General features: G+C 50.0%; 1 protein-coding gene across 1 annotated transcript; it reads right to left on the bottom strand.

Moving 5' to 3' along the window:
* Positions 1–513: 513 nt before the first annotated feature.
* PLCD4 (phospholipase C delta 4) lies at positions 514–22,750 on the bottom strand. The gene is made up of 16 exons (XM_047721052.1): positions 22,355–22,750; positions 17,606–17,661; positions 17,329–17,487; positions 15,739–15,967; positions 14,490–14,619; positions 13,688–13,919; positions 9,515–9,716; positions 8,100–8,244; positions 7,270–7,422; positions 4,706–4,900; positions 3,199–3,355; positions 2,782–2,898; positions 2,391–2,563; positions 1,721–1,856; positions 1,190–1,339; positions 514–1,104 (listed from the first exon to the last, which is right to left on the bottom strand). The coding sequence occupies exons 2-16, from the start codon at positions 17,625–17,627 to the stop codon at positions 998–1,000; spliced, it is 2,307 nt and encodes a 768-aa protein (XP_047577008.1). The 5' UTR covers positions 17,628–17,661; positions 22,355–22,750; the 3' UTR covers positions 514–997.
* Positions 22,751–23,493: the final 743 nt, after the last annotated feature.

Below are 23,493 nucleotides of genomic sequence, written 5' to 3'. Positions count from 1 at the left end.
AGATAGTGGGAAAGGCGCACGACTTGAGGGAAGGGGGGTGATGAGACTCTGTAATCCAGAATTCCGTGAGTTCCTCACAGTGACCGTATGCTCAGTCATTGAAACTGTGACACACTGGGGAAATGACAAAAGGTACTTTTAATAATTATAGTGGGGCGGTAGGCATAAACCGTGACTGTTCCAGGCAAACTCTCGGGAGGGTGTGGATCATGTAACCCTTTGTCTCCTCCTCTCGTCCTTGGAAGCCATATTTCTTCTGTACCCTTCTATGTAGCACATGTGGGGTGTGGGGGCTGGACACTTATTTTTCCACCCCTTCCCTGCCCCACCTATCTCCCCAAGTGTCCCCCAAGCTTCATGCCTCTTCTTCTTGCCCAGCAACAGACCATACTCAAGCCGAACTGGGTAGAAAAGCTCTATTATTACAGGTGGGGAGAGGGGAGAGCAGTCCAGTGGGGACTCGGGCCTGTGCAGTGTTTTCTCACGAGTCGTAGTATGGTCTTGGGGGTTCGCCATCCTCCCCCAGCCTTTGCCTGGGGAGCCTTGAGGCTCGATTTCTCTTTCCCTTGGCTCTGGGCTTTGAGGCGGTTTGGGTGGAGCGGGTAATGCCTCTTTGTGTCCCTCTGGTCCAGGCCCCTCTCGGGCTGTCCAGCTGCAGCCAACCTTTGGGCCAGCCAGGGCTGACGAGAGAGATTAGTCCTAGATCTGGGCAGGGGATTGAACCTATGGCAAGAGGAAAGAAGGAAGTCCAGTAGAGAGTATGTGAAGGAAGGGGACAGAAAGGATACCACAGACGTGAAGAAATGAAGGAAGGGAAGAGAGTGAAAAATCAGGCCCTAGGTGTGCTTGTTAGGAAGAGTGAGGTAATTTTTGTGCTTAGGAATGCACAGTCCAAAACGATGGTTTTCACCACCTCTCTTTGCTTTCGGGAGCGTCCTTCCAGGTTTTTCTTACCATCTCAAGCCAGTGCACCCACCCTTCCCAAGAAGGGCCCACCTTAGGATTCATCCCCCTCTGGCCCTTCCTGGATGCTGATATGCACGAAGATGGAAGCCGGGTGGAGGCTGATGCCATCCTTGGAGAGTAGGTGTACATGGCGGTAGCCTGCAGAGGGGGGAGGAGGGCGTTAAAGGGCGGCCGGGGCCAGGGTGGTGGTGGCAGGGGTGGGAGGATGGGAGGACCGGCCCACCTTGCTGCATGCAGCTCCAAGGCACCGTGTACTGCCCGATAAAGTCATTTCGGGATTTCCGATTGTAGTCCTCGACCACAAAACGCAGCAGGGCCAGCTGGGGTACCAGGACTTGGAAGCTCAGCGTCTGCCCCCAGTATGGATTAAACCCTGGGGCAGGGCGGAGGATAGAGGGAATGAAGGAAGCGACCTTGCTGGTTCTTTGCTTTAGGCGTGTCCCCTTGTGGTCTCGCAATTTTCCCTGCGATCAGCATTTCACAGGTGAGGGGATTGCGGCCCAGAGCCGATAAGCAATTTGTCCAGGTCACCAGAGCTCACAAGTAAGGGACAAGGATTCAGATCAAAGACATCCAAGCCCTTATTCTTTGTCCTGTTACATGCTGCCTCCCATGGAGGTGGGAGGGGGTGGGGACAGGGACTGTGTTTCAGGGAGGACAGTGCGGTAGGGAAACAGCCACGTTCCTCCCACCTAACTCCCACCACCAACCCCCTCACCCCTGCCCAGCACAGCCCAGCACCGCCCAGCCTCACCGTTGTTCTCCACGTAGCTGGTCTCTTGCCGGCTTTTGTCTGGGCGGACGCCAAAGATCTCCACTCTCACCAGTGGATCCACGATGGACCTCTCTTTACTCGTGTCCTCCTTGGGGAGTTGCTGCCCGCTGATGACCTGCAAGCAGAACTCTGGAAACTCACTGGTTCCTGTTCAGCTCAGCAGCACTCTGGCTCGCTCTTACACCCGCGTGGGGTGGGGAGGGGCAGGGGGAGGGGCACTCTAGCCTCTGGCTTTGAGGAATATATGCTCCTCTAGTAACCTATGTGTGATTTAAAATCCATCAGAGTAGAAATTGAACAAGGTGTGAAAGAAGGTGGGTTCAGCAAACCCTTTCGGGACCTGACTCGACCCCAGGCATTGCCCTGGGTACTTTTAGATCACCTATCACAGCAACCCTGTGAGGGGGACTAGCGTTTCTCCCATTTTGCAGGGGAGGAGCCTGGGGTTCAGGAACTTGCCCGGAGTTACACTAGTGAGCAGGTTCGAACCTAGGTAGCTGGTTCTCAAATCCCCACCATGCACGGGCTCGCGTGTCTCTCCTGAGGCGTTCGTCACCCGCTGCGTCCCTACCAGGCCCTGCTGCCTCGACCCCCTGCTTCCATCCTGGCCACTCCAGGTTCTTTCCCACGGTTTCGCTCACCACAGTACCTGGATTAGGAGGGTCTGGGCCTTGAAAGGGCTGATGGGCCGCTCAGGGTGGAAGGAGCTCTGGGCATCACGCAGGAAGTAGGGCTTCAGCACGTAGCCACAGCCACCATTCTGGCGGAAGAACCCGTCACAGATGTCCATCTCCAGCCCCGCAGTCTGCACGTTCATGGCCACTGTGGGTCCCGGGAGAAAGGGAGGGAAGCATACGTCTCAGGAGCCCTCTAGCCCCTCTTTCAGGGAATGAAAGAGATGGATTGGGTATACGAGGGCCTGCTGGAACACCCTCCGCAGATCGCATCTCTCTCAGCCTAGCACCCTTCAAGCATTCCCTGACCCTCCTGGCCGGCCCCTGGGGCATGTAACCTCCCCGCTGTTGCTGCTGCCCCCTCACCCATCTGGCAGCCAGCGTTCCAGAGTTCCTGGGGGTTGTAGTTGGACGAATCTGTCCTCAGGCCGCTGGGGTACACACGGCTTAGCTGCCAGGCATTGTGTTGCACAAACTCGTTGCCTGCATAGAGGGTATAGTAGGTAGACGGCGACGGGAGGATCTCTCCACTTCCCTGGCCTCAGGGACACTGCCTACCCACTTCGCTTTTGTCCCCAGCATCTCCTGAGGCCAGCTTTCCTCCCCCTAGAGCCTTGAGCCCGCTGCTCAGAGCTCCTGTCCCAGTGCGTGCTCTGAGGAGTCGCTTGGCTCCCTCATCCCTCCTTAGGCCCTTGGTCCTCTTTCTTGGGACTCGTCCTCCTGCCCAGCAGCCTGACCCTACCCATCCCAGTCCCCTCCCTGGCTCTCCATTTTGGTCCTGACCGGCCTCCTTGATGAGGCTTCTGGCCTTGGCTTCAGAGAAAGAGGAGGTCTCATAGAAGCGGTAGTGCTCCCTCGAATGAGTGAAGCTGTGGAATGAGACAGACTTCAAGTAGACAACCAGGGCAGAGAGGGATGGACACAAGATGGGTTTGGATTTCTGGAAGAGGAGAAAACAGACAGGAAGATGGAATTGAACCTTCAGCGAGCCGAGAGGAAAAGAGCCGATGGCCAGGATCTGAATTTCCCCATCCAACCTAAGCCTCTGCCCACTGCCTCCCCTTTGCGTTCTCCCTCCTGCCTCACCTGCTTGGAAAAGAGAAGGGACCCAGCCTTGGAAATAGGAGCCTGAACCATAACCTCACAACAGATAGGCGGACAAAACAGCGGACACATCACAACCTGGGGATGGGAATGGGAATAAAGGCAGTCCTTTGAAACCTGATGGGATCGGTTTCAGCCTCTGGGCTTAAAGGGTCTGCTCTACTGTTACTTTCTGGGTAACAGGTTTTTGATGATTATTTTGAAGTAGAGAGGTGTCCTCCTTACCTCTCGCCTTTTAAAAAAAACATTAATAGTATATTTTGGTGAAAATGCTCATGAACCCAGACAGTTAATGTCGAGGTATGCAAATGTCCGGGGAAGTCACACCGGAAGGATGTGAGGGTCCCAGAATAATATCTCTACATTTTTCTCCTAAATTCCCATTTCCTTCCCTGGACATGGTAGCAAGCTAGACACCACAGCCCCGGAGAGGACAGGATAAGTTAGAAGTTAGCTAAGTCAAGGAAGAACATGAGAATCAGAAAGGCAGACTTCTAACCAGGATCTTGGCTGTCCCACCAATGGCACCCCTTCCCCACAGGGAGCTGGGCCACTTGGGCACAGTCTTCTCAGAGCCTTCACTTTCCCCAACTCTTTCTGCTCCTTTTTTTTTTTTTTTTTTTTTTTTTTGGCTACTTCTGGCCCCTTCTCAGACTCACCTTTTCCAAGAAGCCTTCTCTAAGCCCATTTCAGATGCTGTCACAGCAGTCACTTGAGTAAGCCCTATGCCCCAGTACAATAGTGCGGGTACACAATCTCTCTCTCTCTCACACACACAAACTTGCGTGCATGCACGCGCACACCAGTGGTTTTCAAACTAGCCTTTAAAGAGACCGAGAAGTACAAAGATGTCTCAAGAGTCCTCAGGGGACTCCGGAGAGATCAAATGGGTGCTTCAGCTGGGATGGCTCCGCTTCAATCGCTTTTGTACACAGAGTTCCCATGTAAGATTTCAGTCACAAACCATTCCATGGCCCAAAGAAGTCAGAAAGCCACTGCCATCTCTCTCCATACGATAGTAATGGCGATGCCATGCGCCCCCTTACAGTTCTTTCCCTGGGGGCGAGGGGCATTTTGCTCCTTGGCCCTCCACCCTGCCTGGCTCACTGGTCTCTCCACACATGAACTCCATTTACAATACAGACTGACCAAATGCCAGAGCAGAAAGATCACCCTCCTGGCGCACCTTCTCCTTCTTTTTGTCCTTACTGCGTGGGCTCAACTCCTGGGACTCAGACTCCAGCTGGGCCTCCAGCTCTGTGTCGGCTTCCTGCTCCCTCTCCAGCTCGCACTCTAGCTCTTCCTCCTCTTCCTCTTCCTCAAGATCCTCCTCAAGTGTCCTTAACTTCTTCCCCTTCACCAGGATCTTCCTCCGAAGCTCCTGGAGATAGAAATGAAGGGGCTTGTTTCCCTGTCTGCTCTGGGACCCTCCTGGGGAGCCCTGCGGCTCCCAGTGCTCTCACAGGACCACCTCAAAGGCAGAAGACGTGAGTGGGCTAGAGTCCCCACGGGGTGGCTGCCTGATACGTACAGTAGGGGTTCCTGTCATTAAGCCAACTCGTCACATCTCTATCCAACTGGAAAACACAAAATAAAAAATACCTCACATATGACACATAGAGATTCTGCCCATATTCAAAATTTACATGTAAATGAAAGGACATAAGAGTATTAGAAGAAAATGAAGAATCTTTTTGAATAATCTTAAAGTAGGAAAGGCTTTAGAAACAGGAGATGAGGGGCACCCGGGTGGCTCAGTTGGTTAAGTGTTCGACTCTTGGTTTTGGCTCATCTCATGATCTCAGAGTCCTGAGATCGCGCCCTGTCGGGGACTGTGCTGGGTGAGGAGTCTGCTTGAGATTCTCTCCCTCTCACTCTGCTCCCACTCTCTCTCTCTCAAAAAAAAAAAAAAAAAAAAAAAGAAAGAAAGAAAAGAAATAGGACATATCCTGTTATCATCCGTAACTCAGAAGACATACAAAGGACTGTCCTATTTGACTACATAAAGCTTAAAATCCTCCCTACGGCAGAAGATGCTATGATCCAAAAGCAAAGGCCGCAAAAACAAATTTCCCAAAGCATCAATGTCTTTAACATTTAAAAACTTGTTATATACCGGTAAAGAGTATAAACCCCAATAAAAGTGGGTAAATCATATCTATTAATTCAAAAGAAGAAAATATAGACTCTCATTTTTTATCTTATTTTTTGAAATATTTTATTTGTCTATTTGATAGAGAGATCACAAGAAGGCAGAGAGGCAGGCAGAGAGAGGGGGAAGCAGCTCCCTGCTAAGCGGAGAGCCCGATGCGGGGTTTGACCCTAGGACCCTGAGATCAGGACCTGAGCCAAAGGCAGAGGCTTAACCCACTGAGCCACCCAGGCACCCCTAGACTTTTCTTTTTTCTTTTTCTTTTTTTAAAGATTTTATTTATTTATTTGACAGAGAGAGAGATCATAAGTACACAGAGAGGCGGGTAGAAAGAGAGGGGAAAGCAGGCTCCCACTGAGCAGAGAGCCCGATGCGGGCCTTGATCCCAGGACTCTGAGATCATGACCTGAGTCAAAGGCAGAGTCTTAACCCACTGAGCCACCCAGGTGCCCTAGACTTTTTTTTTTTTTAACTTGACTTTTTTTTTTTTTTTTCCACATTTGTCACTGTGAATCATCTTACTACTGAAGTTATTTGTGGTCCGTCTCTTACACTGTTGGTCAGAGTGCAACTTGCTTTTTTTTTCCAGGCGGCAGCTTGGCAGTAATAACCAAAATATCAACACAAGTACTCTTCAACCCAGCAATGTACTTCTAGGAATCCATCTCAGAGAAAGAGTGAACAGGGCGCCTGGGTGGCTCAGTTGGTTAAACATCTGACTCTTGATTTTGATTCAAGTCATGATCTCAGGGTTGTGGGATCAAGCCCTGTGTCAGGCTCCATGCTCTGCAGGGTGTCTGAGATTCTCTCCCTCTGCCCCTACCCACCCACCCCCTGCATGCTTGTGCTCTCTCTTTCTCTCAAATAAATCTTTTTTTTTTTTTTAAGAGTTTATTTGGCAGAGAAAGACACAGCGAGAGAGGGAACACAAGCAGGGGGAGTGGGAGAGGGAGAAGCAGGCTTCCCACTGAGCAGGGAGCCTGATCCAGGACTCAATCCCAGGACCCTGGGATCATGACCTGAGCCGAAGGTAGTCACTTAACAACTGAGCCACTCAGGTGCCCCTCAAATAAAGAAATCTGAAAAGAAGAAGAAGGGCGGCAGTAAATGGACAAAGCTATATGTACAAGTGAAAAATTACCAATGACCTGAATGTTTACTATTTGCTGGCTAAATAAATAATGGTTCACAACATAAAATGGAATCCCACAGAGCTACTAAAAGGGAAAAAATTATACACGAAAAGACATTCATAATATCTATTGTATGTGACATATAAAAGGGATATAGAAAATGACCCCAAGCGTTCTTAGAAGTGCAAATATGTATACACCTATGAGCCATCAGGGAAAAAAATCAAGATCATTCCACTGAAAAAGGAAATAAGAAGAAAATAATTGATTTAAAATTTAGAAGACCTATCAACCATTCTTCCTTCAACTGGACTTTTGGAAAATTCAAATTGTCTCCAAGGATATTTAAGAGTAAAATGTTCCATGGAGGGCTGAGAAGGAGGGAACAGGAAGGGCATGGAGGGGCAAGGGTGGGAGAGTATGGAAGCCATGGCAGAGCCTGGGCTGGCGGACGAGGGTGCCTACCTCGGGTGAGGGGAGCTGAGTGGGTAGCAGCCCATCCAAGGTAGTGCTCAGCAGCTGCTCCCCCAAGATCTCGGTCAGATGGTATGCCATGACCTGCTGCTGCTCCCAGCTGCAGTGGTTTTCCAGGGACAAGATGACTGGATAGTCTGATGTCTGATGGGGAAGAGAGAGAATGCTAGAGCCAAAGATTCAAAATATGGAACCTCCCTTCCTCTCTAGACCTTTCCTGGTGACTCACTTGGAGTACCCTGATTGCCAAACCCCTCTGACCCTGTTCTGGGCATCAAGGAGGTCTTGCTGGGTCTGGGGCCCACCCCACATCTAAAAGTCACTGTTGGGATCCCAAATCTCAGACCTATACCAGCTGTGCCGAGGTCCCTCTAGGACCTTTGAGCTTTTAGGCTCAGAGTGGGAAGGCTAGGCCATTCCCCTGATTATGTGTTCATGTTATACTCTCATCTCCAGACTCCTGTTGTCCCCCAGCCCTACCCACCACTTCTTCTGTTTCCTTATCCACCCTCTCCAAGATGGATGACAGTTGTCAGTGTCTAGGGTGTTGTGTCAGTTGTAAGCATAAGGGTGACAGTGACTAGAAGTAAGAGTTACTGATCCCTAGCAATTAGCTCTAGGACTACTAACTACTAGTGATACATCCAACCCTTATTCACAATCCCTCAATATTTGTCTGATGCTTCCCAGTTAAAATCTCTTGTCCATCTCGGCCATTTGACACAGCCTCCCCCGCCCCCATCTACCTTTTCCAGATCCAGAGGCAGCCACTCTTCCCTCAGATCATCTTCCCTCTAGGACGCCCATCCCGGGACTCCTACCTGGAAGGCGTACTGTGCCACAGTGGCCACGACATCTTTGAATGGGATGCGGGAGGTCAGTGTGTGTCCATGGTAAACGATAGGTTCCCCGCTAGGTCCATCCCATATATCCACCTCCACGCAGCGGCACCCCCTCTTCAGGGCCCTGCAAGAACCCCAAGCCCCCAGGGACAGAGAGATCAAGGTTGTATCATCTGTCTAGGGACTCTCTCCCCACTCTGGGGAGAACTGTGCTCACTGGCACTTAGTCCCCAAGACCCCTGCAAGCTGCATCTCTGTGAACCCTTCCCTGTCCACCGGGATACTGCTGTGGCTCATGCTACTTCCACCCCCTACCCTCTCCAACTCACGATCTTCCTTCAACATCACGTATTGCCTTGTGATGCTTCTAGTGTTCTGGTTGTATGGCATTCTGCAACACCTGACTTAGTCAACCTCTCAGTAATTTGTTTGTTTGTTTTTAAAGTAAGCTCTTTGGGGGCACCTGGGTGGGTCAGTGGGTTAAGCCTCTGCCTTCAGCTCAAGTCATGGTCTTGGGGTCCTGGGATCCAGTCCCACATCAGGCTCTCTGCTCAGCATGGAGCTTGCTTCCCCCTCTCTCTCTGCCTGCCTCTCTGCCTACTTGTGATCTCTCGCTCTCTGTCAAATTAAAAAAAAAAAAGTAAGCTCTATGGTCAATGTGGAGCTTGAACTCATGACCCCCAAGATCTAGAGTTGCATGCTGTACTGACTGAGCCAGCCAGATCCCCCTCAAACTCTCAGTAAATTTATACTTTATCTTCTCTACTAGACATCCTAGGGCAGAAACAATGTGTTCCACTCATCTTTTATACCCTGAAGCTACTAGATCAGTTGGTGCCACTACAAAGATTATCTTGACTCTTTGACCCAATCCATGATTAATCACTGTAAAAGCAGTGATCACTTATTGGCTATTAGCACATGGATTATCTCATTTAATCCTCACAACTCAGACAGAATAGGCATTGTTACCATCCCTATTTCACAGATGGGGATACTGAGGCCCAGAGAGGTTACTTAGAACAAGAGCACCAAGTGAGACAGCTAGGATTTGACTTCATATGGTCTGACTCCAGAACCTATGTTTCTAACTTCTGTGCTCTATTGCCTTCCATGTAACATTTAGTTTCTTCATCTGTTCAAAATAAATCTGTCAGGACCTCTGAGTTCCAAGAGAGTTTCGCAGCTTATGAAAGAGAAAGAAGCTCCATTTACCCATAGAGTTTCAGTACTACCCTCCTGTCAGTCTTCAACGTCTCCTCCAAGTCTCTCAGGAATCCAGGGGTCCTCAGCCCCAAACCCCCCACAACACCTTTTTGATCCCTGTTATCCACTGACAACACAGATGGCCCCCTTTCATGAGCGGGAACCCTTCCCCCTAACTCCCCACACACCGTATGTATCCCTCAACGCTGCTCTGGCCATAAAGCTGGTCCCCCACGAGGTAGGTATTGTGAGAGGAGTTGATGTAGTAATGGTTCAGGGGTTGAGTCATATCCTGGTAAACCGGGAGGCAGGTTGGGTTGAAGATATCTCCATCCTTCGAGCAGAGGTAGTTGAGGAAACCGTCCATGCTCAGCACGTGTCGCAATTTGCCTGAGGTGCAGAGTAGGGGAAGGCTACAGTGAGAAGCTCTGAGTTAGGGCATCCCAGCACCCCTCCAGCACAGCCCTCACTTCGCCCCTCTCCAGGGTCCTGCCTTTCAGATGGAGTCCACTCCCGGCCTCCAGCTGCCAAATGTACCCCACCCACCATCTGTCATTTCAATCAGCCCCACCCTCAGGGAGAGTTAAAGCCACGTGGAGAATCATGAAGACCATTCTAGTTCAGTGGTAGCCAATAGAACTTTCTGCAATGATGGAGACATTCTCTTCTGTGCGGTCCAGTACGCTAGCCTCTAGACACGTGTGGCTATCGAGCACTTGAGATGTGGCTGTGTGACAGAAGAACTGAATTTAAAATTTTGATTTTAATTAATTAATTCATTAAATATTGGAAAGTTTTTACTTATTTATTCATTGAAGTAATCTCTACACCCGAAGTGGGGCTCGGACTCATGACCCCAAGATCAAGAGTCATGTGCTTTTCCAACTGAGCCAGCCAGATGCCCCAATTTTAGAGAATTTAAATTTATCTTATTATTTTTAAGATTTTATTTATTTTTTTTAAGTTAGAACACACATGTGCATGCATGTGCCCGAGAGTGGGGGTGGGAGCAGAGGGAGAGGGAGAGAGAGAATCCCAAGCAGACTCTCCTGAGTACAGAGCCCAACACGGGGCTCATTCTCAAAACCCTGAGATCAGGACCTGAGCCAAAATCAAGAGCGGAGGCTTCACAGACAGTCACCTGGTACCTTGTTAATTTAAATTTAAATAGTCACACAGAGGGGCGCTTGGGTGGCTGAGTCACTTGAGCATCCATCTTGGTCCCAGCTCAGGTCATGAGCTTGGGTTTGTGGGATTGAGCCCCATATCATAGGCTGCTCTGCACTCAGCATGGAGTCAGCTCGTCCCTCCCCATCCCCCTCTGCTCTTCCCACTGCTCATGTGAGTGCCCGCACTCAAGTGCTCTCTCCCTCTCAAATAAATAAATATCTTAAAAAAAAAACTTAAAAAAATAGTCACATGGAGCTCATGGTTAGCGTAAGGGACAGCATAGTATTCAGTGTAAAGGGCTAATTTTATATATGGGGAAACTGAGGCCCCGAGACCAACAAAGTCAAAGATTTTTAGCTACGTAACCAAGGTACCTGTGTTCCATTCCCTGGGCTGTGTAGCCGCTCCAGCTACGACCTGAGGGTTTCTTCCTAGCATCAATTCCCGTATGGTGTTTTCAAGAGTGTTTGTCTAATATACTCCTGGACTATAATATGCCCAAAGGGCCTGAGTTAGGCCCTTTGAGGGCAGGGCCCTGTCACTCCTTCCATAGCCCTCACCAATGATACCAACAATAACGACAAGTACCAAGCACTTGCTCCGTGCCCGGGACACCCCATGCAGTGTCTCTCTGAATGCTCTCACCAACGTGATGAGGTAGATAGAATAGAATCTGTCCAGGGAGGTTAGGGAATAAAATCAGTAACTGGAGGAACTGGGATTCGAACCCCGGCTGGCAGGTGTCTGAGCTATGCCCATCCCACTGGACTGCGCGGTCTCACTGAGGGGAACACTGCTGCGGGGGGCGGGGGGGGGCCCTTGGGAGGTGGAACATCTCAAGCCCAATGCCCAGCTTCGTCACTCCAGCTTTGACAAGGCCTACAGATAGTGGAGAACGGCCAGAAGTCAGGCAGGAAGTCTCATTCTTTTTTTTTTTTTTTTTAAGATTTTATTTATTTATTTGTCAGAGACAGAGGGAGAGAGAGTGAGCGAGCACAGGCAGACAGAGAGGCAGGCAGAGGCAGAGGGAGAAGCAGGCTCCCCGCCGAGCAAGGAGCCCGATGTGGGACTTGATCCCAGGACGCTGGGATCATGACCTGAGCCGAAGGCAGCCGCTTAACCAACTGAGCCACCCAGGCGTTCCAGGAAGTTTCATTCTTAACAGTAAGGACTTAACTTGAGAGAGTAAACCCACTGTTGCCGGATGCCTTTCATGCCTGTCATTTCATTTGGTCACCAAGTGTTTTACGAAACAGAAAATCGAGCCTCTGTGGGGTTAAGCAGCTTGGCCAGGATAACTCAGTTAATAAGAAGCACAGTGGGGCCTTGAGCCCAGGTCCCCTGGAGGAGACTACCCCTGCAGCCAGACTATAGTACCTGACAGCTGAGTGCAGGGGTGGGGACACCACCCAGAGGGGCACGCGGCAGAATAAAAGTAACTGATGTCTACTGGGTCCTTCGCTGGAGAGAGAAGATCTTATTTCTTAACCTTTATGCATTCCTCTTCTATTTATTTTTCTGAAATGATTGCTTTACGGCCCCCTTTGTTCCCTGAGCACAGACATAGAATCTGGAATCAGTGATTCCAACCCTTTCTGTTTGGTGGTGTTCTTGTCGGACCTTCTGCTGTATCTCTGGGTCTGAGCCTAGGTCCTGGCTCATGACAGGGACTCAAGAAGCATCAGCTGAAGTAGTGAGTGAATGAATGAATGAATGAATGAATGGAAGGAGTGGCAGTTGAGACCTAGGAAATGTGGGTCAATTGTCCAGTTCTCATTCATCTCATCTCTCTCTCTAAGATTTTATATATTGGGGCACCTGGGTGGCTCAGTCATTAAGTGTCTGCTTTTGGCTCAGGTCATGATCCCTCAGTCCTGGGATCAAGGCCAGCACCAGGCTCCCTGCTCTGTGAGGAGCCTGCTTTTCCCTCTGCCTGCTGCTCTCCCTACCTTGTGCTCTCTCTCTGTTTCAAATAAATAAACAAAATCTTTTTAAAAAAAGATTTTGTTTATTTATTTGAGAGGGAGAGAGTGTGCAAGCGAGTGCACAAGCGCAAGGGTAGGGGGGAGGAGCAGAGGGAGAGGGAGAAATAGACTCCCTGTTGAGCAGGGAGCCTGACTCAGATCCCAGGACCCTGAGATCTTGACCTGAGCTGAAGGCAGATGCTTAACCCACGGAGCCACCCAGGCACCTCTCATCCGTCTCATCTCTAATTCTCATGCTCAACAGAGCTCTTAGGTAAGGGTAAGGTGACCGGGGTTTGAATCCCAATTCTTCTTCTCATTAGCTGTTGGCTTTGAACAAATCATTTGACCTTTCTAAATTTGAGTTTTCCTCTTTGGCACAACTGACAATAACAGAAGCCACTTCAACTGGTCCTTGGAAGGATGAGAAAAGACATGTAGGGATGTTAGCACATTAATGGGATATTTAGCAGAAGCTGAATAAGGATTATGCTTTCGATTTACAAGATTATAGTGAGGGCTAGAGGAAGTAAGTGATGTGAAAGTACCTTGTAAATCATTTATTATTAATGTAAATTCCTCTCATTCTGGAGGGGATGGAGGGCAAGGTGATGTCTATCGAAGGAACAAGGAGAAAGTGCTGAAGACAGAGAGGGCCTATTTGAGCTGTGCTGCTGAAGCTAGATGACTGGCCTCCTCTTCCGCCTCAGTCAGACTAACTAGCTTCCTGGCCCAGGGGCTGAGCCACTCCAGAACCACTTGGAGAATTTGGAGAAAGCTCAAGAAAGGGCAGGGAGCCAGCATTTAAAGAAACAGCAAACAGAAACCATGAAAGGAGATGTAAGAAAAGGAATCAGGTGCTTATGAAGAAGCAAAAGGGAGAGGACCAAGGACCTTCCTTTTCCACTGGGGGCAAACGTTAACATCAGGACAAACTTACTCTAAAAGTGGAGCATGAGCATTGTGGAGGAAAGGGAGCTTATGGAATGATCTTCCTTCTGGGGGATGCAGTGTTATGGAGGAGACTCCTGTCTTACCTGGGCAGGAAACTGCTGGTCTCCTTCCCTGGGAGTGGTTGAATGAGGTAAGCTGCTTGTGCAGGGGCTGGGGTAGGTAGGGGTGGGGCTCAGCGTTCCCTGAGTTAGGCAGAAGGTGGCTTATCTCTGGACCTTTCTAAAGTCCCCCTCCTCCGGCATGTCCAGTGCCCCTCCGCCCTAACCCTCTTACCACTATCTGAGGGCTCATAGCGGTCGATGAGTTCCAGAGCAAGGTCAGAAGCTCGCTCTCCTTCTTTCTGCTCCTCTTGGAGGAAGTCCACAAATTCCAGCAGGGTCAGCTTCTGCCCATCCGCCGAAAAGTTTTCAAACAGCTCTTGCACCTCCGTACGCTTAGTCAGCGCCTTATAGAACTCTACAAACTCTTGTCCCTCCAGAGTCCCAGACTCGGACATGTCTGCTGCCTGCAAGTGAGGGTTTAGAGGATGGTGGAAAATTCCTTTTAAGAGCACATTGTATGGCCATCTGGCTGACAGGTGGGTACAAACATGTTTCCACAAAATTCTCCCAGGGGTCCTGACACTTTGTGTTCACAGAAGCCGCTTTGGTAAGTAAAAAACAAAATGGCAGCCTTACCATTTGCTACTAGAGAAAAAATTTCAATTAGAAAGGGTTAAATGTCCCAGCAAGTGCCTAAAAGGTCTAAAGATCCCTCTTCCTATTTCATTCACATTCCGGTGGGACTTTTCCATTGTGACTAGGCACCTAGGAAGTTCTGGTCATGGACAGAGATGTCCTTGAGATCTGACACAGTAACATATGGTTGTTCCCCTGTCATAAGACTAGGCATCATCTTTCTCAGAAGACGGAAGGGTAAGAACCATGGCCTACACTCTCCAGTGAACCTGGCATAGTGGTAAGGCATATAGGAGAGATTCAATAAAGAGTGATGCTGGATAGGCTCACCTACATCGGGCCGCATGAGAACGTGGCCTTGGCTGGCTTCTGAAGATCGTTCCCCAAAAAAGACTCACCTGGAAAAGCTGGAAGGCATATTCTTGGTCCATTTTCATGTTCATCAGGTGCAGTAAACGCTGGACTTCCTGGAAACTCATCCGGCCATCCTGGTTCTTATCTCCACGCTGGAACCAGTCACTCAGCCATCCAGGTGGGAGTCAAGGCCAAAGCACTGTGTGTGTTTGTGTATGCAGATGTGTGTGCCTGTTCATCCACTGACATTGTCTCCCCTAGCTTTGCTACAAGTGTCTCCTCCATACCAGTGCATTTTCCATATTAGCTTCCAGAATAATCTTGTCCCTGCATGGCTCAGATGCCTGCAGGGTTCTTCCTATTGCCTACAGAAAGAAGCCCAAATTTTTAAACCTAGATTGAAGGTCTTCATCCCCACGATCTGGCCCCCCACCACAGCCTTCCTCAATACACTTCTGTTTTCCCCATACTTAAGCCAGACTCTCCCTCCTGCTCTTCAGTGTCCTCCCTCCTGTTCTTTGATGTCTCTGAGCCTTTCCTCATGCCGTTCCCTCAGGCAGGAGAGCCTTCTTCCCTCCTTTCTTTATGTTCAAGTTCTACTCCTTTTCAAGGCTCAGCTCACATGCAACTTCCTCCCTGACGTTTTCCCAGAACTCTCTCAGCTAGAATTAAATGTTTTTCCTTCCTTTGAATACCCTCAAATAATTTCAGTCCACTGGAAGTTCACTTCCAGGGTACTTAGATGATTTACACAAATCCCTTTTCTGCACCGACTAAAACAATGCCTGAGTCTCATTCATCTTTTCACCCCAAAAGCCTGGCACAGTGCCTGATACCTTCTGCTTCATAGACAGTGAATGAATGAATGAATCAACAAAAAAAATGAATGAAAGACCTCGCATGGAAGGTGAATACAATCTAGGAAGCCTGAATGAGTCAACACTATCAAGTTCCGCTTCCTAGTTCTGGCGTAGTTCATGCCACTGGGATCTTCTGCTCAGCTCTCAAGATCAGCACCTTGTTGGGTCCTTTGCCTCTCACGTCCCTTCCACCCATCCCGAAAGGCTGGATTTCTGCCCCCCCTCTGCCTGGTTATGCCTTTGGCATCCCAAGCCTCCATTACGCCTTTGATGTCCTCTGCCTCACAGTGGCCTGAGGTGCCCTTGCCCACCCCATCCAGACTCTTAGCCACTCCCCGCTCAGTGCAGTGCACCCCCGCCTGTCTCTAGCCTTGTGGCTTCTGACTCTTTCAATGACCTCCAGCCCCCCACTCTGACTCCATCCTGCCGATACTGGTCTAGCCGCTCCTGTTGGTCCATGCCGGTGACAAAGTCAACCAGAAGCTGCAGTCCCTGCATCCATATCTTGGCCTCCTCGGCACTGTTGGCCACCAGGTCCAGGTTGGAGCGGCGGCCATGGAAGACGATGGTGAAGCCCTGCTCCAGGGGGAGCTCCTCCGCCAGGCTGCGCAGCAGCTCGGACTCCTGGCCCTCCCGCACGCTCTCCACATCAGAAATCGAGACTGCCAGGGAGGAAATGGGGGGACATGGGGGACAAGAGTCTGCCAAATTGCAGGGGCAAAGGGTCGAAGGAACCCCAACCTCCACAGGCTGAAACCCCTAAAGACAGAGTACAGGGAGAGGCAGATCTCTGGGATTCAGGATTCCCCGTGAGTCACTGCCATGTTCAGAGGCAGGCTGGCAAGGCGCCTGTGCTGGGAGTGCAAGACCTGGCTTCAGGACACTGGCTGGCAGTGTGACACAGACCAAAATGACTTAAGCCCTCAGCACCCTCGTCTGAAATAAGGGATGGTCCCATCTATGGCCAGTCCACCTGGTGACCCCTGGTGTGGCTGATGGGTGGAAACACACTTAAAGGTAGAAGCGGTTACACCAAAGCATGGTATGTCCAAGTTCAATGTCCCCATTCCAGGCTTGAGGGCCTCCTCTTTCCAGATGTCTAGGAAAGAGCCAGAGAAATTATTCCACCCCCTTTCCTCAGCTGGGGGTGCTGGGGCTCGTGAGCTTTGATTGTGTCTCTAAAGCAGACTCTCTCAGATGCGTCCTGTGATCACATTTTTAGAGGGGGCATAAAGCATCTGGCCAAGAGGATACACATGGTTGTGCTGCATTTATGATACTTAAAAATATTCACCATAGGGGCGCCTGGGTGACTCAGTCAGTTAAGCATCTTCCTTTGGCTCAGGTCATGATCTCGGGGTCCTGGGATCATGCCCAGGAGCCCACCTTGGGCTCCCTGCTCCAAGGGGAGCCTGCTTCTCCCTCTCCCTCTGCCTGCTGCTCCCCTACTTGTGCTCTCTCAAATAAATAAATAAAATCTTTTAAAAATAATATTCATCATAATGGCTAATTTATGAAAGTCATCCTGGCTTCAGGTGACACGTTAGGCACTTTGTACATTAACTTGCCGAGTCCTTGTAACCTTCTAGGCAGGAACCGTTCAGTCCTCATTTTGCAAATGAGGAAACCAAAGCTTAATGCAACTTGTCCAAAGCCACTCAGCTAGAAAATGGCCGAGCCAGAGCTTTGATCCGGGCTGTCTGATGCATGAGGTCATGCTCTCACTATAATGATAATAAAACAGAACCTAGGACTTACTGAGCCTTATTATGAGCCAGAACCCTCCTAAGCCTTTTATGTGCAATAATGGATTGAATTTTCATAAATAGCTTTAAGAGGCAAGTACTATTGTAATTCCCACTCTACAGGCTCAGAGGTAGATGTAAGAGGGACAGCATGAGGACACAGCATAGGACCCTCGTCCCTCCCCTGTTCTCAAGCCGCTGGACTCTTTAGGGTCCGATCCCCACCGGCCCCCCACCCCCCGCCACCACGTCTGTGCCTAGCTATCCACATGACTCACAGGTGGGCTTGGCAGTGCCTCCCGCCTGCCTGGCGTGCCAGACTGTCATGCCATCATCCTGAAGTCTGAAGTATCTTAGCTTCTTCCAGCTTTTGGACCTCACCTTGCGCATCAGCGTGCCTTTCTGCATCAGCAGCAAGTCTTCACTGATGGGCAGCCCTGGGCCAGGAGAAGAAGGGGCTGGCTGGGCAGCCGGCAGGAAGGGTGGAGGGCCCAGGAGGCATTCTTGACCAGGGGCCCAGACTCCTCCCCGCCTCCCCATCCCTGGGGTACTCACGGCCTTGCATCAGAGACGCCATCACCCACTGCTCCACCAGCTGGTGCCGGAGTCACCTGGAGGAGCAAGGAGGAATGAAGGGTTCTGGGTTCATACTGGGGATCTTACAATAAGAGATTAAAGGAGGAAGTGAAGGAAACCTGTGCATTCTGATGGCGCATGAGGAGCCAGGAGCTTCACCCACCTACTCTTCTTTTTAAAAAATATTTTATTTATTTATTTGACAGAGATAGAGAGAGAGACAGAGAGAGAACACAAGCAGGGGGAAAAGCAGAGGGAGAGGGAGAAGCAGACTCCCCACTGAGCAGGGAGCCAGATCCGGGGCTTGATCCCAGGACCCTGGGATCATGACCTGAGCTAAAGGCAGACGCTTAATCCACTGAGCCACCCAGACGCCCCCATCCACATAGTCTTAAGCTCTTTTGTATGTCTAGTTTGAGTCTGATGACTGTGAGGCTTAGAGGGGCTACAAAACTTGCATCAGATCACATAAGGATTCAGAATTTAAAGCCAAATGTCTGATCCCACAGAGTCTGCTCTTTTCCATAGTCATCTCCACAGAGGGTTGTAGAAGGGCTTTTTGTCCAAAACCCCAGAGTCACCCCTCAGCTCCTGATTATTAGGGACCACCATCTTGCTGGCTGCGCCCTTTCAGAACCTGGAATCTCTCTATATCCTAGCCTTCTCTTCTCCACGGGACTCACCCCAGCTGCTGTATCTCCCCCCACCCACCCCCAGCACCAGAGGGCCCAAGGCAGAGTGCTGCTTTTGCCTCTAAAGTGACCCCTTGTGCCATACTTGCTACACAAGCCACCTTCTTTTGCCTTCCCACAGTAAGACACACTTTACACGCCTTAGCCTAGCAGTTGTTCCCAACAGCTTAATGGACCAGGTGAGCTACATAGTCTTAGAAATGCAGTTTCAAGTTTTCTCTGCCTCCTGAAGAACAGAGCCCACATTAAGATACATGCTCATTTAGGACCTGGTTAAGTCGCCCTAGTAGGTAACAACAAACTGCTCTCGAAAGGGCAAAAGAGGGGACACCTGGGTGGTTCCGTTGGTTAAACATCTGCCTTCACCTTGGGTCATGATCCTGGAGTCCTAGGATCGACCCCTGCGTTGGGCTCCTTGCTCAGTGGGGTGCTTGCTTCTCCCTCTCCCTCTGCCCTCCCCCAGCTTGTGCACACACTCTCTCTCTCTCACTCACTCATAAATTAATTAGTTAATTAATTAATCTTTAAAAAAGAGCCAGAAAGCTCGATATGTAGCCACATTGATTCGAGCTGTGCCCTCTAGGAAATCATCAACTCTTGACCAAATCGTTCTGGATGAAGCAAAGCGCAAGAAACATAAAGCTCTATGCTTTGCATAAGCAGAGGGACGGCACTCGAATAGAGATGCTGCGTTTTTTAAGAGATAAGTTTACATTTTGACAATGGTGAGCGTTTAAAACACGAAAAGCATTTCTAAAGTCATCATTCAGTTGGTACTCTCTTAGAACACGGTGTGGTTCCACTTGTTGGGTCTCACAGATGAAAAGCAGGAAGTCCAGAAATGTGGTGTGACTTGTCTGGGGTCACACAGCATCTCAGGGCTCCCCCGCCTCTCTTTAGCTGGAAGAGCCTATCAAGTCACCCAGGGGTGGTTAAATCTTTAGGAAGAAAGTAGAGGTCACTAAAAATACCGTTCCTCTGACTGGAGGACCTAGAGAAGGCTTTCCAAGGAGTAACAAATACACAGGTGCCCAGAGGGAGAAGGGAAGGTTGGGAGCCAGTCTGTACCTAAGTGGGAAAGATAACTCAAGGCAGCCCTCAGGAGAGACAGAACCCTGCGACAGTTCCAAAAAGCCAAGGTTTTGCTGGCTGAGGCTGAATATAGTGAGCCTGGGTGAGACCAGAAGAAGCCTCTGGATGGATGAAGGGACCCAGAGTGCTTCATGAGAGGCAGAAGCGCAGCTCCCCTTTTCGGGCTGGTGATGGAGCTTGGCGACCAAAGCCTGCAAAAACTGGATGAGGACAGAACTAACAGGTCTCTCCTAAGTGTCTCAGGTCCCCAGACTCCAGAGGAAGAGGGAAGCCTGGGATTCTGGTCCCTCTTGCCAACAACCTGCTTTATCTCCTCTTTGAATTTCAGCTCCCATATCTGGGGCATAGGGACCATGGGATGGGATGGATCTCGGCCCTGGGAGAAGACAGAATTCCCTTCCCCTATACCTGGACCCAGGAACCTCACAATTGTGTCCTGAAACATGGGACGCCTCTGCTCAAAGTGCCAGGACACCCCTATTTTGGAGCCTATCTCCTCTCAAACAAGCCTTGGAAAATTATTTTATCCTTGCCAAACTCTTCCAACCCCAGGGCTAAGCACGTGCTCTTCCAATCCTCCTCCCATTCCTGACTCACTATTTCAAACCTAGATCCAGGTGACTTGTGGCCATATGATGGCCAATTTCAACTCAGAGAACCACAGAATGTCAGACTTGGACTTCGTTTTATACAGAAGGGCTAGAAAGATTAGCTGAAGTGCCAGAGCCATTGAAGGAATTACGTGATAGAAGTGGGACCAGAACCATGGTTCCTTGTGACTAGCTCAGTGATCTCAGCATGGCCCTGCCCTTAGAAAGGGTTTTCTCCAGGGGCCCCTGGGTGGCTCAGTCCATTGCATGCCCAACTCTTGGTTTCTGCTCAGGTCATGATGTCATGCTTGTGGGATAGAGCCCTACATCAAGCTCCATGCTCAGCACAGAGTCTGCTTGATATCCTATCTCTCCCTCTTCCTTTGCCCCTCCTCCTGCTCTATCTAAAATAAATGAATAAACCTTAAAAAAAAAAAAAGGAAAATCCTTTCTTTCCAAAGGAAAACTTAGAAAGCCAGTTAGAGCAGGGCTAAGAACCAACAAGGGACATGGATAATTTGTCTCCCTGCCTCTGTCATTCTCAGCCCCCACCATGTCCCACTTGATAGCTTTTCTTTTCTCTCTTCCCATTTCTCTCCTTTCCCCATCCTGGTGCCTTTCTTTTCCTTTCTCCCAGCTCACTCTTCTCTTCTGATCCCATCTGCCCCCTACTTGCTCACTTGTCAGCCTCTCTGTGCTCTCCTCTCCTTATCCTTCTCCGCACTCCTCCTTCCCTCACCTCTTCCTCTTTTTCTTTATCCTCTAATTCCCAATACGTCGGGTTCTCGTCCTCTGTGGGGATTCTGAGCCTGAGATCCAGGAGGGAGAAGGACCCACAGGAGCACACCCCTGCCCTCAGCCTCACTTCCCCCGTATCCTAGGAGATGGACTGAACACACTGTCCAGAGAATGCGACTTAGAACCCAGGTGTTCTAGGTCATGGTGTTGCCTCTGGTGTCTGAAGGTAGGATGGGAAGGATGGTGATGCAGGTGCAGTAGGGGAGAGAAGGAACAAAGGACTGGGAGTGGGAGCAAGAGCAAGAGGTGAGGGGCAGAGGATGAAGACTGAGAGTATGAGATTGGGTCTTAACTGTTCACTCCTAGACGCGAATGTGGAGATCCTCAAGGACACAGATCATGACCTCTATAATACACATGAGAGAAAAGACACAAAGTAAGGTGGGAAGTGGCCGGGGCTGCCCAGTAAGATTACAGGTGGCTGTAAGAGATGGACCTTGGCAGAGTTGCCAATAGTGCCAATGACATTATGGTGAAATTCGGGGTGTCTCAGGGTTCTCTGAAGGGGCAGGAAGGAAGAGAATCATTATGTCTACTCTCTTGCTTCTGAGCAGGATTATTGGGTGACCTCATCCATATAAAGAAGACAGAATGGCTCCGGTCATAGGTAGCCTTCAGAAGGTTAAAGCTTGAAGACTCTTGTTTTCATAACTCATCTAATCCAGAAGTTCCTGGCTATATTGAAATCCTAGGTCAAATAGAGATTCCTTAGCCTCACCCAAAATCTACCGGATCAGAATTTGCCAGGAGGGAGCTCAGGAATATTTATTTTAAAAAAGAATCCCTGGGGTGCCTGGGTGGCTCAGTGGGTTAAAGCCTCTGCGTTTTGCTCAGGTCATGATCACAGGGTCCTGGGATCGAGCCCCGAGCCCCGCATCTGGCTCTCTGCTTAGCAGGGAGCCTGCTTCCCCACCCCCCCACCCCCCACCCCCGCCTGCCTCTTCGCCTACTTGTGATCTCTGTCTGTCAAATAAATAAGTAAAATCTTTAAAAAAAAAAAAGAGCCCTTATGACACACGCAAGTCTGGGAAACTGTAAATTCCTATCACAGATCAGGAAGCTGCTGTCCAAAGTCACATAGCTGGTTAGTGTGGCAGAATCAGGACTAGAAGCAGGTGCTTTTCCCAGCACAGCCCTTGGCCATGCCAACCAACTGTCCCGGCCCATGGAGCAGGCTAAGAACAAGTAGGGAGCTCAAACCCCAGCTCTGTCTAAGGAAATCTCTATCATCTCCCCTGGGTCTTCGGGAATCCTCAACATTCTGTTAATGAATCTATCCTTACTCCAATCTCTATCTTCCCTTACTAGGATGGGGCTCACTTCTGAGCGGTAGCTAAGAGGTCCTCGTGTAAAGGGCGACTGCCACAGTCAGGAGGAAACTGTAAATCAGAGGGCTAGAGAGAACCAAAACGTGGGAGCCTTGCAGACATGTTAGGGCTAAGGAGTCCGGGGTACGATTTAATCAGGGCGAGGATAAGCATGTGGCAGACAGAGTTAGGGACTCAGGCAAGGCAGAATTTGGAGCAGAGGCTGGTCAGAGCCTCCGGGACCCTTACCGTGGGCAGGAGAGTGGTCCTGTGTCTGTGAGCTGTGCGATGCTCTCTCCTGTGGGACGAGGAAACCCAGCTGGGCTCTCTCTCTCCTCTCTCGCTGGCTCGCTGGCTTCCTCCCCTTTTCTACCGCAGTTTGCTGCTGTGACTGGCGGACTTGCAGCCAAAGGGAAGGAGTAGGGAGGGGAGAGGTATGAACTCTCGCCTCAGTCCAGCCCTTCCAACTCTTAAAGGCCCAGGACACTGGTCAATGGGAGGGAGTACTGGGGGAGGGGTGGGCAGACAAGGATTAAAGGAGGAGAAGCCAGGCTGCCCTTCGTCTTGATGCCAGCCCTCATTGACCCCAATCCTATAGTAGCTCTGAGTGAAGCCAGAGGAGTGTCTGAGTTGCAGTGCTCCATGAATCACTGCTTTTCATTCTGCACGGGTTCTCCCTGCATGTCACACAGCTGTCTGTGCCCTTATTTCATCTGGCTCCTTTCCAGGGTGTCTGTTCCACCGGCCGGCTTCTGTGTCTCCGCATCCTGCCTTGCAGAGAACTCGGTCTAGCTCTGTGGTACAGGGGAAGGAAAAAAGAAATAGGACGGGGAAGGAGGCACCTGAGGAGAAAGGGAGGAGAAGAATCCTAGAGGGTAGAGGGACAGATTAGTATCTCCGTATACTTTGGGCATTCGCTAAATATTGAAGGAATACATACATTCGTGCATGAAACAATTCATTCAGTCTTTCTTTACATGGATGCATTCTAGGAACGTTTGTTCAGCACCTCCAGTGTGCAATGACGTGTGTATGTCTTCATAAAGATGTGTGTAGAGAGGACGTGGACCTGTGGTATTGTAAGAATCAAGGGCAAAAAGTGGGGCACAAGATTGGAAAGACACCCAGGGGGGAAGAAAGGTGATGAGCTTCTTGCGAGGTGAACGAGCAGGTGGCTGAAACAGAAACCAAGATTGAGGACAGGGGAGCAAGTTAGGAGAGGACTATAGGGGATCATAAAAGGCTTCATTATGGCCCCGTACTATACACTGAGACCAAGACCCAGGGAAGTCTTGGCAACGTCCTGGGCTCACATGTCAGCAGCAGAGACGAGTAGTCCCTGGCCCTCTCCCAAGCACTGTGAGCTGGGACCTACTTTTGCTGTGCCT

The sequence above is a fragment of the Lutra lutra genome, chromosome 3 (genome assembly GCF_902655055.1).
Source record: "Lutra lutra chromosome 3, mLutLut1.2, whole genome shotgun sequence".
NCBI lineage: Eukaryota > Metazoa > Chordata > Mammalia > Carnivora > Mustelidae > Lutra > Lutra lutra.
The sequence above is the reverse complement of the archived record's forward strand: the minus strand, read 5'-3'. Positions and strand labels throughout refer to the sequence as shown.